Source organism: Actinia tenebrosa, unplaced genomic scaffold (assembly GCF_029948245.1).
Source record: "Actinia tenebrosa isolate PJP-AT-01 unplaced genomic scaffold, QUT_ActTen_1.0 PGA_scaffold0__85_contigs__length_37466705, whole genome shotgun sequence".
NCBI lineage: Eukaryota > Metazoa > Cnidaria > Anthozoa > Actiniaria > Actiniidae > Actinia > Actinia tenebrosa.
The window spans coordinates 2,264,349-2,283,702 of record NW_028292569.1 but is presented as its reverse complement, the minus strand read 5'-3'; the positions used below and the strand labels follow the sequence as shown (position 1 = coordinate 2,283,702).

Sequence of the window (19,354 nt, the reverse complement as noted above, 5' to 3'; positions counted from 1 at the left end):
TTTGCACATAGCCCAAGGGTACGCGCAGGAAGTCGTTAACCAAGAGAACCACGCCCTACGCCCCTGCACTTTTAAACCTGATAACAAAACCCCTGCTCGCTTATCAATTAGTGATCATTAGAACCCGAATTTGCCAACATTCGTTTATTATAGGGCACCCCAATCTAAAATTAGTGTTTAAAATAGAACTGACTCAACAACAATAATTTTTGCCGAGAAAAATGATATTTCATTTTTATAATCAGTGTATTTACCTTTCAAGTTAGTCAGATACATGTAGCTAATGTTTGCTGACTATTTTCATTAAAATAGCAATACTTTTGCATACTTTTGCATACTTTTACTTCATTATATGCTATTAATTTGAGCATTCGTTTTTTTTTTTATGCAACGGTGGTTTGTTCTTTAGGATTTTCTTCTTCAACCACACCCTTCGGATTCGAACGGCTATTAATCTGGACTGACGCATATTCGCTTTGCCGAGGTTTCTTAGAATCTGCAATCAATGGCTCATAAAGCTGTGGAGGCCGCGTCTCATCAACGGTACGTCGAGTTGCAGAACTGAGGGATTGGTAGTGAGAAGCATTGTCTACCACGGCTTCACAAGATGCATCGCTTTGTATGCCGGGGCTGACGTTGGCATCATTTGAACAGAACGTCTCTTTGTCTGGGATGCTTTCCAATTCTACATTTGTCTGAGGGCAAAAGGGTAATATAGGCAAAGCTGATTAATCATTTCTGCTATATTAATTTGCAATCTTTGATCCAATCCTCAAAGTTTGACATCTAGTAGCGTTATGTTATTAGAAATATTAGGCGATATATAGTTAAAAATACCTTATTCTCGGACATCTAGTAGCGTTATGTTATTAGAAATGTTAGGCGATATATAGTTAAAAATACCTTATTCTCGTATGATGTATTCCTGGAGCGCCTAGCAAGTCTGCAATGAAGAATTAACGTAAATGTAGCATAATTAATAGAAACCAATCGACCACTCATCCAACCTACTAATCCATCCAAACAGCCAATTAACTCACCCGTTCACCATGCACGATTAAATGTGTAACAAAAACCAAACAGTTGGCAAAACGAACAAACATATTGATACGCAAATTGGAGAAAAACATATATAGGGAAAGTCATTTTATAAGAACAAGTACAAAAACAAACCGACGAAATAATGTTGTCGATATCAATGCCTAAATTTACTTGTAGAATATAAATTAAATTGTAATATACGTACTTGCATTTGTTATCTGCTCCTGAAAAGGAATAGTCAATTTAATATTTCATCTTGACTTTTATGACCTTTATTGTGTAAGATTTTCATATAGCATGCGGAACATTTTCCCCTATCTTCTCTTCCTCTTTTCTTCCGTTTGTTGGTTTGTTATTCTTTCCCTTCCTCCCTCGATCCCTATCTTCTTTTTTTTCCTTTCTATCCTTTTATAATATTCATATTTCTTATATATATTTTAACCATATGATTGGTTTATTTTTGGCCCATTCCTTCTTAATTCGTTCTCTTCATTTCTTTATTCTATGCTATTGGGACTGATCACAAAACAACAAAGACTGGACACAGCATCAGAGCTCAATGAAATAATACACATATTATTCAACTTACTTTGCGTTTTGATTAAGATGATTATAAACAGTGCGTTAGCCACCAAGGATATCACCAAAATCGTCACCAACGACGCGACGATAAACGTAGTATCTAAAATAATGGCAGACAAAAGGGATATATACATATATAGTTTTTTTCATCACTTGCGTCATGATTGTGGTCCTAATCGTGATTTGCAAAACCATTTAATTATGATACGGTGTGATGTGGTGTGGTACGTTAAGGTGTATTATGGCATGGTACGGTATGGCAGGGTGCGGTGCGGTGCGGTGCGGTGCGGTGCGGTGCGGTGCGGTGCGGTGCGGTGCGGTGCGGTGCGGTGCGGTGCGGTGCGGTGCGGTGCGGTGCGGTGCGGTGCGGTGCGGTGCGGTGCGGTGCGGTGCGGTGCGGTGCGGTGCGGTGCGGTGCGGTGCTGTGTGGTGTGGTGCGGCTCGGTGCGTTGCGTTGCGTTGCGGAGCGGATTGGTATTATATATGTAGGTTAGTGTGTGGTAATGTATGTATACGTGGTTTAGTATAATTGGATTTATGTGTGATGTGGTGTGGTTGGCATAGTATCTTAGCTAATCCTCTCTTTGCTACAAGTCACAGACAAGATAATTTCAAGGAGCATGAAGGTTTACTCACGGTTTTCAGGATTTTGTGTCACGATTACTCTATTAACTGGATCTCCATAACCAGCTTTATTCCTTGCATATATTTTTACGGTATATTGTGTATTCTCCTGCAGATCTTTTACTTCAGCAAATGTATTTTTACTGATAAACTCCCTCGGTGGGTCAGTATTGACCTCCACTTTGTAGTCAATGACAGGGGTTCCACCTTTAACATCAGGAACACACCAGAATATGGTGATTTGTGTGCCTTTGGAATCACTTATGGAGTGTGACTGCGCTGGTTCAAATGGAGTGACTAGTGATGATAATAATATAAAGTAAATTTAACCTTCAGCGAACGATTAGTACTGATATTAAAAAAAAGAACACAACATGCACATGTTAGTTTTATTGCATCTATCTTCATAAACTGTTCCACCTTTACTGAAGATATGAATGCGTCTAAAGTAATATGCTATAAATATACGCCTCAAACTTCAAATTAGAGTCCTTGGGCATAAATTCATTAGAGCACTAAGTTTTACTTACAAAGCTGCTTGACCATTATGTAATGTTCTTCGCTACCAACTACATTAGTAACAAAACATCTGTATTTTCCATAATCTTCTGGAGCGTTGGTTGTTATGTTCAACTCACTTGAAAATGTACCTCCTTCATTGTTATTTGTTCTATCATCTTGTTTAGTTATTTTTGACCCGGATGGTTTATGCCACGTGACACGAGGAACAGGATTACCAATGAATGAACAGCTCAAACTTATCTGTTTGCCGTTCCATGAATCTAATGCTTTCGTAGATTTCGAAACATCAATTTCTGCTTTGTCTTTGGAGAAAAGATTAGAAAAAGAGAACCGATTAATCAAACACGCGATTTACCAACCAACCAGCCATTGCCAGCTATAGGCCAGAAGGCCAGAAGGCCAGAAGGCCAGAAGGCCAGAAGGCCAGAAGGCCAGAAGGCCAAGCTAGCCAACCAAAGTAGCCAAGCAGCCAACCAACCAACCAACCAACCAACCAGCAAATCAGCCATCCAATTACTCACATTGCACAGTAACTTGTATACTGGCCATTGCTTCTCTTCCTATCCCGTTACTAGCTGTACACGTGTATGTTCCTGTGTCTGATCTCTTTGCAGACTGAATATGGTACTCGTTGCCTATAAGACTGACGGAGGATGTAATGGATCCTGAGGACTTGGTCCATGTGATGTTTGGTGCAGGGTAACCATCTGCTATACATGTCAGACGAAGAAGATCTGTCTCGTTGATGATCTGGTTTTGGGACTTTGACAAAATCGTCGGTTGATCTAGTTTTCAATGTAAAAAAAAAAAAAAAAAAAAAAAAATCAAAAAATGTACTGTTTTTTATAACTAATGTCAAACAGTTATGCAGCTTGGATGCCAAACCAAGGAGAATTGAGGGGACTCCTTCTCTTTGTAATTGTCTATACATTTCTTAGCTTTTCCTCAAATGTTCGCTTTTTTAAAATATAGCTGCGCATAGGAAGGCAAACAAAATTTTGTTTATAAAATGCTAACCTGCAGAGTAGCGTTATTCCCGATTCGAATGACGAACCAAGAAAATACACTCGCACCATAAGCGCGCAAACTAAATAATCCAATATAGCACGCCAAAAAACAACTAAAAAGTTTTTAAATAATATATCAATATAATCAAAAATATATATTTAAAAAGGTTAATCTTAACTTGGCTTACATTTTACAGTAACCTTTCCTGAAGCAACTGCAGTGTGAGTTATCATTTCGTAAACATTACTGGCCTTGCAGATGTACTTGCCAGCATCAGTCTTGACAGAATCAGGGATTACTAGAGTATTACCAGAAGCTGTATGTCCTGGTTTTATGGTTCCGCTCTCTTTTGACCAGGAAATGGAAGGTGAAGGGTTCCCGCTTGCACGACAATTCAGAACGATTTGATCACCTTTAGTAACAACAATGTCCTTTGGTCTGGTAGTGATGGATGGGGCATCTAAAACCATTAGAGATTGGAAATTAACAGAAGACAAAAAGACGAAAAATAAGTGTAAGACCAGACCACGTAAAATAACTAAATGTGTCTCTCAGAGGACATTAAAAAAAAAAAGTGAAATTTGATGACCTCAATGCAGGCAAAAAAATTAAACGGCATATTCAAAACATTTTTACTAAATAATCAAAAGAAGTGCCGAATCCTTCCATGTCTACTGTTAGAGTGCATATCATATCTCCTTAAGAAAATTAAAACCAACAAAATTGTACAAATTAATGCGAAGTTTTGTAGGTCTTCTGAGGTCTACTGCATGAACTTACTAATAAGTGTAACATTTGTGCAATTTCTTACAAAGTATTTCACGGATATAGGTTATGTACTATAAAAAACTACCCAGTCTTTGCAATAAGCAGTAAGTAAGTTCTATGGTTTTCTTGTGCGCACTTAATACCGGTTTTCAAAATTATCTGAAGTTTCTTTGTAAATGAAAGTAGGTTAAGAAGTCCTTATATGCGGCTAAACAATATGAAGCGCTATACTTACACTGAACATCAACATTAGTCCGCGCAGAAAGTGGACGCTTGTTTGGGTTGTTGGTAGCTTGACATTCATAAGTTCCATTCTGATCCCTTCTAATTGTCGGTATGCTCAATGTTGCACTTCCTACTCCTCGGCTTATGATTACCCTATCCCGTAATCTTACCCAAGTTATCTTAGGTGTTGGTTGTCCCGCTGCTGCACAAGATACACCTAGATTCCTTGTTTCGGATATAACTACAGAAGATGGTGGATTGATGCTAAATTTTGGGCGCACTGGAAGGGGAAAAAATCATTATAAATTATATGATGATATAAATATATCGGCTCATAAAATAAACTACTACTATAGTCAGCCTAGGTTTACAGTTTTATTGACCTATTTAGTACACGTGCGTGTGCGTTTTACTTATTTTCATTTTTTGCATCAGCATTAAAAGTTTAATGAATTAATATACCCAAAGGCGGGCCATTCTGATGCATAAATGCTTGTTGTATAATGCTTATAGGTCAAACATATATACATTTGCTTTTTAAACTCTTCGTTGTCAAGACTTTCAAAATAAAGGGTCTGTACCATTCGTAATATCCAGCTGCGCGTTGAAATTTATTTTAGCGAATAACAGCGCGTTTAGCTGTTTTGCCACCAGCAATCATTCCCAGGCTACGTGGCTACAAAATGCGGAAAATGAAAAAAATAATATGTAAAAACAAAAATTCACTTTACCGTCACGTTATTGCTTCGTTCTTTCAAAATCCAAAAATGCTTTAGGGCCGGTCATTTTATCCACTCTTGCTTTGCGCGCGCCGTTTACCGCTCAGCTGGATAGATATTTTCATGAACATTGAATCGAATTTCAATGGGGGAAAAAACATTTATTTATTTATTTATAAAGAACCTTTCCATATTCATGTCCCAATTCTACACCAAATTTAAAACGTATTTAGAATACCTGTTACTATCAGCTGTGTTGTGCTCTTTATTTGAGCCTGACCTCCACTTAAAATCAGTGAGCAATTATAGTTCCCATTATCGAGCGTGCTCACATTTGAGATGACCAGAGTAGCAACAGATTCCTTGCTGAGTCGATGTCGCAGTCTGGCTGGACATGATGGTGTTGTTGTCCATATCCATTCCATTCTCCCAGTTGCATGTACATAAGTCCAGGCTTCAGCAGCAATACGAGTCTTATTAATGCTATTAGTGTAAATCCATTCTGGTGACGTTGTAAAAAACTCACTGTCTCGGTCATCGACATGGTAATCCCAGACAAACTTTGCAGTTCTGCCAATAGGCACATACAAAATAGGTGGTGGAACTTGAGTAAATCTCACAGTTCCATCTAAAGTAAATTAAGGCATTTCAAAACATTTGCATTTTATTATTATTCAGCTAGCGTGCACTAGAAAACTAGTTTGCAACAAACTAGTTTAATCTGGATACAACAACAACAATAACAACAACAACAGACAACAACAACAACAGACAACAACAACAACAAAAACCTCTATTTGAAACGGGTCAAACAATCGAAGCTACCACCAAGAGGTATTCAGGGTGGTCAAGAGACATTTGGAGGGGCATTTGGAGAGTGTTTCATACAGACACACACGGGCATAATAAATGCACTGTTCGGTGACTTAAATCTATGAAAAAAAGTTCGAGAGCGAATTCTTAGCCTCATTAACTGGTAACCCAAACTACCCATCGGTATTAGCTTAGATGGTTTAACCTTTTAATTAACATATTTAAGCCGACAATGTTTTACATATTGCTTCAAAATTGATTGATTGTTTCTTTTCTTTTTAAACACTTATTAAACAGAACATTTTACTAACGGCACCTAAAATAGTTTAATGCTACTTTACTTTTTAAATCAACAAGAAAGATCACGTGACTCCAGAAGTCCAAGGTCATGTCACGTATTACCGATGGCGGAAATTGAGTGATTTATAAACAATCGAGGTTTAGGATTTATATTGGTAGATATAGAGATTGAAAATAAATACTAAAATATAACGATACGAAATACAGTCTATAATGCCTTGTAAGATACTTATATTCCATCAGGAAGAGTGATATTTAATTATAGCGAAAGGTATTAATCATTTACGAAATCAAAATTAACTTTCATTTCAGATGAAGATGTTCATAATTTACTGTTTTCTTAATACTCATCAAAGCAATCAAACCCTTTTTTAAGTTCCATTGATTAGGTTTATCATCAAATCACTCATTTAGATTGTAAATACATGCATTGCACTTTCGATATATGGTAAGCAGAAGAAGTGGATGTCACTTACCAATAAGCGGAAGTATTCCAAAAGTGATGCCCAACAAACACAAGAAGAACCCACAAAACATCAGGAAATACAAATATAAAGGGTTTAAGTGACGAAGTAATCTGAATAGATCTTGTTATGTGGACATTAATCGAGATCAGGAGTACTTTTGATATATACCAGCTGATGCTACCTCTTTCGTGTACTCATCTATTTTCAAATTAATATCAACAAAAGCGTTGGAATTTAATTAAAAAATTGATTATTTATAGATGACTATTTTTTTTTGGATCTGTGACATGTTATTGACCATGCGCATAAGAATGAGCGGCATTGTACCTTTGTCAAAAGGATGAATGACGGAGTTCTTGGGTCGACACATTGCACATTTATTATGGCGGTTTATTTAGTGAGCTGTAGCTTAGGCGGAAAAAGTTCTAAAAGTCAATACAACCACAATGAACTGAAATATATATTTATTTTGTTTTCCACATGAGTATGAATAAGAAGGTATTCAGTGGCGTAATTCATTAAGAATTAAAAATATGTATTAAGAATATGTATTCCCATTCAGTTGCAGCATTTTTACCTTTGAATGATTAGAAAATAAAGCCAGCTAGAAATTGATGTTGACACATGGTAGCGCTGCAGCAATTTTAATATCAAAACTCGAGTAGATTTGTTTATTTAGTAGCTTTTGAAGAATTATTTAAACTGTAGAGATATTGCGTCACACTTTACTCTCGGTATCCTTATAACTCTTCAATGACTGGTATTCTCTTCCTGATGCACTCTGCTGTAGTTGTTCGTATGTTTTTGGACCTTCTGAAGCCAGCTCTTCTTTGTTACTAACGCCTTGCTGCTTGAGAGGCTCATACAGCGGGGTCGGATTAGGTGCCTTTCTTTGAAGCTCTTGGTAATGTTGCGGCAATGAAGGTGCGTCACCTTGGACACCGGCAGAAGGACCACGCATATGTTTCACAGTTGTTGCTATTGCAGCGCTGTCTTTGTCTCTGGTTTCGTTTATCGTTTCATAAAGCTCCTTTTCAGCATTTGGCGTTCGAGCTGTTTTTGTTGTTATGTCTTGTGAGGTGTCTTCCATTGGATGGACATTCTAAACAATACGATGCATTTGTTATTTTACAAAAACAAGCAAATATATGTTGTTTTGCGATCTGTATGCAAACATTGGTTATTATACGCTGGGAATGTTAAAAATAATACACAGCAAATCAGTTGATTTAAGATTTTGATTCCGTATCCGACTTTATCTTCGTATCCACGATAAGTTTTTAAATGGATCTATGGCTGGCAAAGTTCCGTTATCATAGGTTTGATCGCAGCGTTTCAAACAAAACAAAGGACACACTACCTCATAAGCTTCAGGGTTCTTGTCTTGTATGCTTGATGAGTTTCTAAAGTAACAACATGAAAACAAACAATGGAAACAATCGATGCGCAAGAACAATAATATAATTAATAAGCAAGGAAATTTAGCAAATAAATAAACAAACGAATACCTTCTTCCTGCTCTTTTATCTGGAATACAAGAAGAAGACAAAATTAGCGTCCATCCCTTCCAAATAAATAAGATAAAAAATAAAAAAAAAGGAAATTATTTTTATGATTTGCTGACAAACCAGTATTTAATCTTAATCTCCAAATATAGATAAGTAGAAACACTACAACCAGAATCAGGAATATGTTGACAGTAACACATGCGACGATGATTGACGTGCCTATGAAAGATAAACATATCAAGAGATATTATTATATATTTGATAATATAATATAATATAATAGTTCCTGAACATTATTAAAACTCCATGCTCTTACATAAGTGTCCTAAAGTCAAAAGCGATAAATAAAAATTTACATTATCATTGAGATAGATACCAATGAGATAGATAGAAACCAAGAAAAAATCATGATGCGAACAAATAAAAGGAAAAAAAAAAAAAAACAGGATGCGAACAAATAAGTTTTAAGCGCTGATTTAAACAAGCATATCGTACTAGCAGTCCTAACGTTGTATGGTAGCGAGTTCCGTAACCAAGCAGCAGCTACGGAAAAAGATCGGTCTCCATATATCTTAGAACTAGATTTATGAACAACTAATAAATTAGAGCTAGATGATGATCTTAGATTTCTTGCTGGTTGATATTTAACTACTAAATCAGAAATGTAACTATGAGCCTGTCCATTTAAAGCCTTAAATGTAATCAATAAGATCTTAAAATTAACAGGTATAATATGTTCGTGTTTTCTAGACCTAATGTCTAATCTAGCTGCCGTGTTCTGTATGCGTCGTAGTTTGTCCAGTTGCGAGTCTGGTAACCAATACAGGATAGCATTACAATAGTCTAGCCTTGATGTTATAAAGGCGTGTACGATCTTCTCACAGTCTGCTTGCGCTAGGAATCTGCGGATCCTGACAATGTTCTTAATGGCAAAAGAAGCAGATTTACATATGCTGCTAATGTACTTGTCAAGGGTCAGATGGTTGTCAACTATCACCCCAAGGTCCCTTGACGCAGGTATAGGAGAAATGATTTCACCGCCAAACTGTAAAGTTAAGATTGTGCCACAGGCACGGAAACGTGAAGTAAGATGTCCAGGGGAGCAAAAACTAATGAGAACAAAATAGGACCAAGTACCGATCCGTGAGGTACACCATAGGAGATAGGCATTTCGGATGATTCGGCATCTGTCAATGATAACTGACTGTGTGCGACCTACAAGATAGAATCTGAACTATGATAGAACTGTTCCTGCGAAGCCATATCTGCTGCAAAGCCGTTCAAGGAGCATAGAATGATCGATTGTGTCGAAAGCCGACGATAGATCCAACAGAACAATTTAAGGACAACGTCCTGGTGATGATCAATAGCATGGTAAATGTCATTAAAGACACGCACTAAAGCTGTTTTCTATTTTACTAAGTATCTCAGTTCTGATTGGTCGAGAGCCCTCAGCCAATCCCTGATATTGTGTGAACTCAACATGATAAATGTATTATCTGTAGATTTCCCTACAGATAATACACATTTATCATGTCAAGTTCATTAAAGGTCACGCTGTGGTAGCTTTGTTTATATTCATTATGTGTATTTATTTCCAGAATTATGTACAAAAACAATTATTTAAGGAATCCTTAACTTAATCTCATCTATTTTATGAATAATTCTTGAAATATTTCAATTATGAATTAAAATTTGCGTTTTTCACGCGACATCATGGCATTCATAATACTTGTCTCTATAATTTTATGTTCATGTTAATGTTTTTCCAGTACACAAAATGTATAATAAAGCATTTATTCAATTCGGTTATCGCAAAATATTGTAAATTATCAAGACCTCGCGATCGGCTTTCGTCTTCGGCAGATAACACAGCCTCGGTCTTGATAAATTACGATATCATGCTCAACCTCATCCAATAATTGCTTATTGATAGAAGTTAACTGTATTGAAATATTATGTATAATGTTCATTTTCTGCAATAGAACATTGCAAGTGCATGTATTTGTATTTCATGGTATTGGCACACTAGAATATATACGACTGCTTTCATGCATTCTGATTGGCTGTATTTGCAATGCTTTGGGTAGATATGTTACATCTGCTTACAGACTTACAAGTGCTAGCAGAATTTGATTGCTTCTTGGGAAAACTTGTTTTGGGATCTATAACGAAAAATTATGCTTATTCAGTATCATAGCGGAGCACCATACTTAAGAAAAAATTGTAAACCAGTCAATCCAAGTGATCAGTCAGTAATCACTCAGCAAGTTTGTAGCAAGTTTTTAGCTAGTCCATCATTTTGTCCTGCTTCCTTTCAAACCTACCATTAGAGCATCCTAATGAACCAGGTACTATCTTGAGACTTCCAAGTCTATTGTCTTTTACTGCATCTTTAAGTGGAGCGCATATTTCATCTGGTTTTATCGTGTTCTTGAAGAAAACCACGAACTTCACAGGAATGATGTTCGCACTTGTTATTGAATTGAATCAAAAATACAGGTTAGCAATCAACGTAGCAATTGAAGAAACACTAAGCATAAAGCAGTGATTTAATGGTCCCTCAAAACGCCTTTCGTTTTTTCCCACTTTTTGTTGTATATATGTGTATTACCTGAGACTAGTGACCTTGGCTTTCTCAAATATATCGATATTTCTATAGACAAACTTGATCTAAGTAAAAGAAAATGGATAACATATGGGTTTTAAAAGCATTAGATTTCCCTTTATAATGTTAGTCGGGTTTTGTTAACAAAGTCAACTAATAATTGGTTTCGAAATTCGCGAAATACGACAATGTATGTCCTTTTTTTACCTCTCATTTCTCATTCACTCTCTCCTCTTTTGATTGACTTTGTTGCTATATAAGTTTTATACAATTTCATATTTTCTTGTGATCAGTAACATGCAAAATACCTCTTTTAGTTCAGATAGGTGTTCGTCTTTTAACACGGCTTACCTCAGAAACAAAGTTTTTGCTGAATTGTTTGAAAGCAACAGAGTTGGAATCACTAAAATCTCCAACAACTTCCTTAACCACATTGATTGACATGCTTCGGTTTGAAAATTCTATAACAGAAAAATCAATAGTAAAAATGTCACATACTGCTGCAGCAACTCAAGATCCTTACTTCTGTCTACTTTACTGAACCCGGGTACTGAACAATGAGAGAAAAAAATGAGCTACTCACCAGGCATTTGTGATGTTGTTGGCCGAGGAGAGGTTTGTGAACTTGAAACTCCGGTCGTGAGTTCTCTGGTTGATGTCTGTAGAGGCTCTGTAGTTACTAGAGAGAAAATCACAAAAAACTTGGATTGGATGAAACAAAGCAAAAATAGTTAACCAAAGAAAGGAAGGAAGGAAGGAAGGAAGGAAGGAAGGAAAAAAAGGAAGGAAGAAAGGAAGAAAGGTTTGTTGGTTTCTGGCCCCCATGTGATACTTCAGTTGAATTTGTTCATTATCGTTTCTGCATTTTAAGAACATTTTTTCCCCTTGTTATAATTTGTTCACTGTATCTTTAACTCTTGATTTTTTCCCGTAAAAAAGAAAGACGAAAGAGAAAAAAGAAAGAAAAAAAAAAAAAAAAAACCTGGTTGTATTACAGTAAGCCTTGTAGTACTGTCTTTGTATTTACTTTTATCTTCCTGCAGCATGATCAGTGCCATGTACTGATTGGTGTCATTAATGTTCAGGCTTGTGATCTTGAACCAAGCCTGACCCTTTGACAGATTACCTACAAAACTCACCCTTCCTGCATAACTGGTTGAATTGATCTTGGTGTCTGGAAAAGCACCACCAGGGTTGAATACGCGGTAAAGTCTTGGATTCAGGTCATTTGAGTCACCATCTCGTACTCCCCAAGTGGCTTCTGACATTGCTGTACTATTAACCATGAACACCACATCTTGTCCCACTTCTCTCGTTAGTGAACCAGGACCAGATATGGTCACTAAAGGTATAAAGAAATTTAAACAAACCCTCAGTGGAGAAAATGTTATGAAAATAAAATGGTGGATCAGTCGTTGTAAGTTGATGTGTCTCATCGCCTCAGTCCATTTTGTAATTTCAGTGGAAGAAGCACAATGTTCGTCATAATATATGAGTCAAACTCTCATAGATTTAAATGACTACAAAATGGGGTATATTTTGATTCATTAACTGATTGACTGACTGGTTGACTGGTTCTGCAACTATTTAATCTGAACTATTCGATTTTCTGGTTATTCGAAATTTAACCTGAACTATTCGATTTTCTGCTTATTCGAAATTTAACCTGAACTATTCGAAATTTCTGATTATTCGAAATTTAACCGGAACTATTCGAAATTTCTGATTATTCGAAATTTAACCGGAACTATTCGAAATTTCTGATTATTCGAAATTTAACCTGAACTATTCGAAATTTCTGATTATTCGAAATTTTACTTGAACCATTCGATTTTCTGGTTATTCGAAATTTAACCTGAACTATTCGAAATTTCTGATTATTCGAAGTTTAACCTGAACTATTCGAAATTTCTGCTTCTTCGAAATTTAACCTGAACTATTCGATTTCCTGATTATTCGAAATTTAACCTGAACTATTTGACTGACTAAAGCACTGATTGTGTGGCACCATTCATGAATGTAGATCATGTAAGAAATTAACTATCCTTTAGTGTGTTGTTGGTGAATGTAAGCTTATCCCATACTAATAAACTACCTCGTTTTGTGACAATCAGTTTTATAAATATGTAGTCATACTGTCCCGAGGGTGTTCCTTTTGCAACGATCTCTGCCATGTACTTATTGGTGTCATTGATGTTCAGTTTTGCGATCTTGAACCAAGCCTGACCCTTTGTCAAATTACCAACAAAACTGACTCTCCCTGCGTAATCAGCATTAGAAGTCAATTGTACACCAGAAAATATGTCATTTGCTATGAGCACTAGTTTAAATTTACTAGTGTCACCATCTCTTATTCCCCATGACACATCTAGTATGTTTGTACTGGTATTAAACATCAACACCACGTCATCACCAGCTTCCCTTGTCATGGATGCAGGACTTGAAGCTGGTACTGGTAGTTAGTAAAGGAAAGAGAAAAAAATAATAACAAACTGTCTTTTTTCCCTTTTAAAATTTTTTTAGATTTTACTTCGCTGGTAAGAAAGCCAGTCAGCATGTAAGCAGCAGCAGCAGCCAGTCAATCAATCATTGTAGGTCTACAAGGTTGGGATAAAATATGTTTAACGCTTTACTTTCAACTAACCTTTTCTTTTGTCTTTTGATTGTTTGTTTTTGTTTCCTTGCCTACCTTGCTCTCATTGGTTTCTTTTGTCTTATTCTATCATATATACACTCCTTTCTACCACTTCTTTCTCTTTTACTCCGACGAAGGACTAGCGTCCGAAACGTCAGTAAGTTTTTTCATCTTTTCACGGTGTATAATGTACCTTTTCATCATTACTCAACCAAATTAATAAAGAACAATGGTATCGAGGGTGATCATTGCGTTTATTACTATAACGTAGTGTCGACTTACTTTTACATTACATTGTTTTACCAAGGGCGCTAGGGCAAAAATTGGTGGATTTTTAGCCGTTAGACTCCGTTACATTGGTTTTTTTAGCCGTTAGAAACTGTTTAAACTGTTACTCATCTGTTCTGTTATGTGCTGGCTTGATCTTTTCAGTTTTCCCGTCTATATACGCCAAAAATACTGCTGTGACCAACGGTTTAATCGTACGTAACGAACTACTGTATAAGTTAATGAGATAATCCAAATCCCCTAAATAACCATTCATTCCAATTAGTAAAATGATCAAAATTCCATTAGGTCAAAAAGAAAATACAAAGTACACATCTTTGTATCATAAGTGCAAATTATCACGAGTTTAATTTTCTTTTATCATGATAACGTTACAGGTATTCCCATGAATGAATGAAATAATAGCCAGAAAAAGGAGTAATAAAAATAAAGATTATAAAAGTATAATATGATAATAATAATAATAATGACATTTATTTATATAGCGCTAAATCCACTAATTGCTCAGAGCGCTCACTAATAAAAAATAATACATAATTAACTAAGCTAAATAAAAATTGAGATGTAAAAATATGTGAAACAAAACAATAAAAATTGTACTAATTGTAAAATTATAAATTAAAAGCTAACTTAAAAGGTGGCTCGACTGGGTTTTGTTTGTGGCGTACCTTCGAAGTTTGAAGGGGAAATGCGTCGCTGCCAATAAATTAATTTCAAATAAATTATTATGACATGTCTAGAGATAGATTCAAGATTTAAATGATATACAATTTATCATGATCGGAGTTACCATAGCAATACAGTGACGTCATGTCATTTTTTTATACATTCCATTTTTGGCGAAATCAGACGTCTGTTTTAAAAATTGTTTAACAGAACTTAAAGTTCATATGTTTGTCTTCAAGTTAACGAAGTTTCGAAGATTTGTATGGAAGCGTTTCGAAATAATTAACGTCGGAACTTTTGGGCAACAGAAATGTAAACAATCCAAAGCAATAAGTTCATGTGACCGAAACCTTTCCTTTTTGGACTTGGGAAAAGCTTTTTTTGGGGTCATAGTGTTGTGTTACTATTCCAATAGTCCTTCTGAGAATTGGAAAGAAATCGCGTTACTCGATTTCGAGAAATATGATTTCAAGCCTAGTTAGTAAAGTTGTGCCTATTGATATCTTGTCAAAGATTTCACTTGTCTTTACTAAAAACGGTCAAACTCAATAATCCAATGATGAATTTTTTTTTAACTTCCAAGTCAGTTACTTTAGATAACGCATTTAAATACCCTAAAGTTTCAAGTTCATTGAAATAATTTAAAATCGTCAAATAATATTCTCAATTCCGTAAACATTTGTATCCTAATTCTAAATATGCGACCGCTTTCTTCATTCGCACTTTGTTTATATCGTTACGTCTTTCTATTGTCCAGAATATTTCCAAAGTCGTGCATTCCAACACCTCACGCTTAACATTCGAAATCTGATTGCTTTCCGAAACCCTTCCGACTATGATAATTTGTGATTGCAATTTCATATATACTTGATACTATACCATTCTAAAGACAAACAAATATTTTACTAAATAAAGTTTAACGAGAGTACTAGATAGTCGTATGACAAGTGTTTTTCTTTGTTATTTGCTAGCTCATAGAAATTGCAATCACAAATTATCATAGTCGGAAGGGTTTCGGAAAGCAATCAGACTTCGAATGTTAAGCGTGAGGTGTTGAATTGGAATGCACGACTTTGGAAATATTCTGGACAATAGAAAGACGTAACGATATAAACAAAGTGCGAGTGAGAAAGCGGTCGCATATTTAGAATTAGGATACAAATGTTTACGGAATTGAGAATATTATTTGACGGTTTTAAATTATTTCAATGAACTTGAAACTTTAGGGTATTTAAATGCGTTATCTAAAGTAACTGACTTGGAAGTTAAAAAAAAATTCATCATTGGATTATTGAGTTTGACCGTTTTTAGTAAAGACAAGTGAAATCTTTGACAAGATATCAAAAGGCACAACTTTACTAACTAGGCTTGAAATCATATTTCTCGAAATCGAGTAACGCGATTTCTTTCCAATTCTCAGAAGGACTATTGGAATAGTAACACAACACTATGACCCCAAAAAAAGCTTTTCCCAAGTCCAAAAAGGAAAGGTTTTGGTCATATGAACTAATTGCTTTGGATTGTTTACATTTCTGTTGCCCAAAAGTTCCGACGTTAATTATTTCGAAACGCTTCCATACAAATCTTCGAAACTTCGTTAACTTGAAGACAAACATATGAACTTTAAGTTCTGTTAAACAATTTTTAAAACAGACGTCTGATTTCGCCAAAAATGGAATGTATAAAAAAATGACATGACGTCACTGTATTGCTATGGTAACTCCGATCATGATAAATTGTATATCATTTAAATCTTGAATCTATCTCTAGACATGTCATAATAATTTATTTGAAATTAATTTATTGGCAGCGACGCATTTCCCCTTCAAACTTCGAAGGTACGCCACAAACAAAACCCAGTCGAGCCACCTTAAACAAATGTGTCTTCAGCGAATTTTTAAAAACAGACACAGATGGAGACTTTCGTATTTCTATCGGTAAATTGTTCCAAAGTCTTGGTGCAGCGACAACAAAAACATTGTCTCCATACGTTTTAAGATTGCTATTAGGTATAGATAAAAGTTCGTTGCTAGTGGAACGTAATGATCTAGAGTACTTCTAGAGATATTTATGTTATTGGCTTACACAAGTATAGAAAATATTGGTAAAATCTAAAATATAAATTTAATAAATACGTCTTTTGTATATTGAATGCCATTAATATGGAAAGCCTCAATATATAGTTCTTTTAGTATTGGCTTCGATTGTATTGCGTTTACATCAATTGGGCTTCCTGTGCATCAAATATTTTAAAACAGCAAACAGAACGACCGATGAAGTGCGACCAGCACCAATGCCAATGTCAGTATGTCTTTCAGCCTTGGTTACTTTAGTTTTTGGTTGTTTTAGTAAGTAATATGAGATCGACATACAAGTTATTCCATTAATTGGATGAATACAATAATTTTATAAACTATTTATATCTTCTATACGAATTCCTAATGACACTAACCTAAAATCGAAATATAAACTGCACTCATTAATCAAGGTATTTCTCTTCAACTTACCAACAGGCGGAAATAACTGTATAATCATTGCTACACAGCTCAATAAAATGGCATACATCTTGTGTGATATGTGATTATTTCTATGAATGTTAACCCGATCTCTTGAATATAAATTAGGCAATATGTGAACCGTATCGCAAGCAAATAAATATTTTCATGTCCGTCTGCTTTGCTGCTGTGTGTTTAACATTTGTAGTGTTACCTATTCTAAAGGTTAAAACTGCTGTAAATACTAAGTTGCGTGACGTGCTGCAGCTTATGACAATTTGTCATGTCACGCTCCCCTTTAAGGCGACAAACTTATCCTTTGGTTTATTAAAAAAATATTAGCAAAAAGAAGAGACTTATATCGTCAAGGAAAAATGATGGTGTACAATCAGTTGAAGGATCTCCAACATTGATTAAAACAAAAAAAGATTTATTTCATGATCCCTTGTTTCAGATGTGCTTCGCCTTTTTTCTTTACACGCTGATCATATAGTAGCATATCTATGACAATCCTATGCTTTCAAATTATTGGTCGTGGCTTTGTTCATCGATGGTTCATTAGTTCTAGTAGCAAATGATGAGAAGAAATTGTGGTCTTGTATTACATGTGATTTGTGAGAGCCAAATAAAATAACTTATATAATTCTTTTTGATAATTTAGAAAGTGTTTGAATATTCTACGTCTAAATGAATTAAATGACACTGAGTTTTTAAAGTCATTTTTGAAAGAGTTCCATAGTTTTGTAGTGATGACACCAAAGATTCCCCCAGCCCATTTTACACTATTAGTACTTGGACATTACCGTCATTGACGGTAAGCTTAGGGATAGTCTTTAGGTAGTGTAGCATTTCATTCTTTGTCCCTTGAACAATCCTCAGGTATAAGGATGACCCACCTCAGGGAGACGATGATACACCCGATGGAGAAGAATGAGATAACAAGTAGGGTTAATCAACATGATTTTTACCTGGTTGTTTAATGACAGTTAATTGTGCAGGTATGTTTTTGTAGAACGATGTACCATGAGCCCTGATCTGTGCCATGTACTGATTGGTGTCATTGAGGTTCAGGTTTGTGATCTTGAACCAAGCCTGACCCTTTGACAGATCACCAACAAAACTGACTCTTCCAGCATAATCAGGATTATGAGTTAACGTTATTGACTGTACACCAGTTAAATTTCTAACTACGATCAACACTAGTTTAAGGTTACTAGTGTCACCATCTCGTATTCCCAATGCCACTTCTAGGATGCTTGTACTGGCGTTAAACTTGAAAACCACATTTTCTCCTTCTTCCCTTGCCATGGGAAGAACAGTTACTGGCAGTAAGGGTAAAACAAAACAAACAAAAAATCATTTAAAAAAATTATGTTTAATAATTGCTTGTCAAAGAGAAAGAGATAAATTAGAAGATTGAATATTGAAGCCAACTAGGCAGGCAGGCAGGCAGGCAGGCAGGACTAAGAGTGCCTAATAGTGCCCAATCTAGATTTTAATCTAGCTAACCATTCTCTTCCTGACTTCATTGTTTTCGGTCTTTCTTTGATTAACGGCAACCATGATTGTCGCAAGACCAAAGAAATGCGGCTTATTCACCTATTGGGCACTCTTAGTCCCAACGGGATTAATGAACGCTTTACTTTCAACAACTAACCTTTTCTTTTGTCTTTTGATTGTTTGTTTTTGTTTCCTTGCCTACCTTGTTCTCATTGGTTTCTTTTGTCTTATTCTATCATATATACACTCCTTTTTACCACCTCTTTCTCTTTTACTCCGATTAAGGACTAGCGTCCGAAACGTCAGTAAGTTTTTTCATCTTTTCACGGTGTATAATTTACCTTTTCATCGTTACTGTTTCATTAGAAATACCGACGCAGCTCACACTAGTTTTTAGCTAGTTATGTCTTCTATTTGTGTTTTGCTTACAGATTTTATTTATTTCGTTCATTTGGCTACGTTAATTTAATTTCTTTGCTATATGCGTTATAAATATGTCTCTCACATAACAGGTCGTTTAATTTGTGTGTCAATGGGCTTCCCGGTGCATTAAATGTTATTAAGCTAGCAAACAAAACTACCCAA

The 19,354-nt window shown here is 35.6% G+C and overlaps 2 protein-coding genes across 2 annotated transcripts; both read right to left on the bottom strand.

Annotated features, from left to right (window-relative positions):
* Window positions 1–226: 226 nt before the first annotated feature.
* On the bottom strand, window positions 227–7,252 carry LOC116289817 (neural cell adhesion molecule 1-A-like). Its single transcript, XM_089025698.1, has 11 exons — window positions 7,079–7,252; window positions 5,728–6,117; window positions 4,781–5,050; window positions 3,965–4,237; window positions 3,291–3,554; window positions 2,778–3,071; window positions 2,260–2,544; window positions 1,631–1,723; window positions 1,247–1,265; window positions 904–943; window positions 227–695 (listed from the first exon to the last, which is right to left on the bottom strand). The coding sequence occupies exons 1-11, from the start codon at window positions 7,137–7,139 to the stop codon at window positions 384–386; spliced, it is 2,301 nt and encodes a 766-aa protein (XP_088881824.1). The 5' UTR covers window positions 7,140–7,252; the 3' UTR covers window positions 227–383.
* Window positions 7,253–7,554: 302 nt separating this feature from the next.
* Window positions 7,555–12,360, bottom strand: LOC148913210 (uncharacterized). The gene is made up of 10 exons (XM_089025734.1): window positions 12,325–12,360; window positions 11,769–11,864; window positions 11,537–11,646; window positions 11,192–11,250; window positions 10,905–11,050; window positions 10,695–10,742; window positions 8,698–8,796; window positions 8,578–8,596; window positions 8,430–8,472; window positions 7,555–8,171 (listed from the first exon to the last, which is right to left on the bottom strand). Exons 2-10 carry the CDS (start codon window positions 11,773–11,775, stop codon window positions 7,788–7,790), a joined length of 915 nt encoding a protein of 304 aa, XP_088881860.1. The 5' UTR covers window positions 11,776–11,864; window positions 12,325–12,360; the 3' UTR covers window positions 7,555–7,787.
* Between the last annotated feature and the right edge of the window lie 6,994 nt (window positions 12,361–19,354).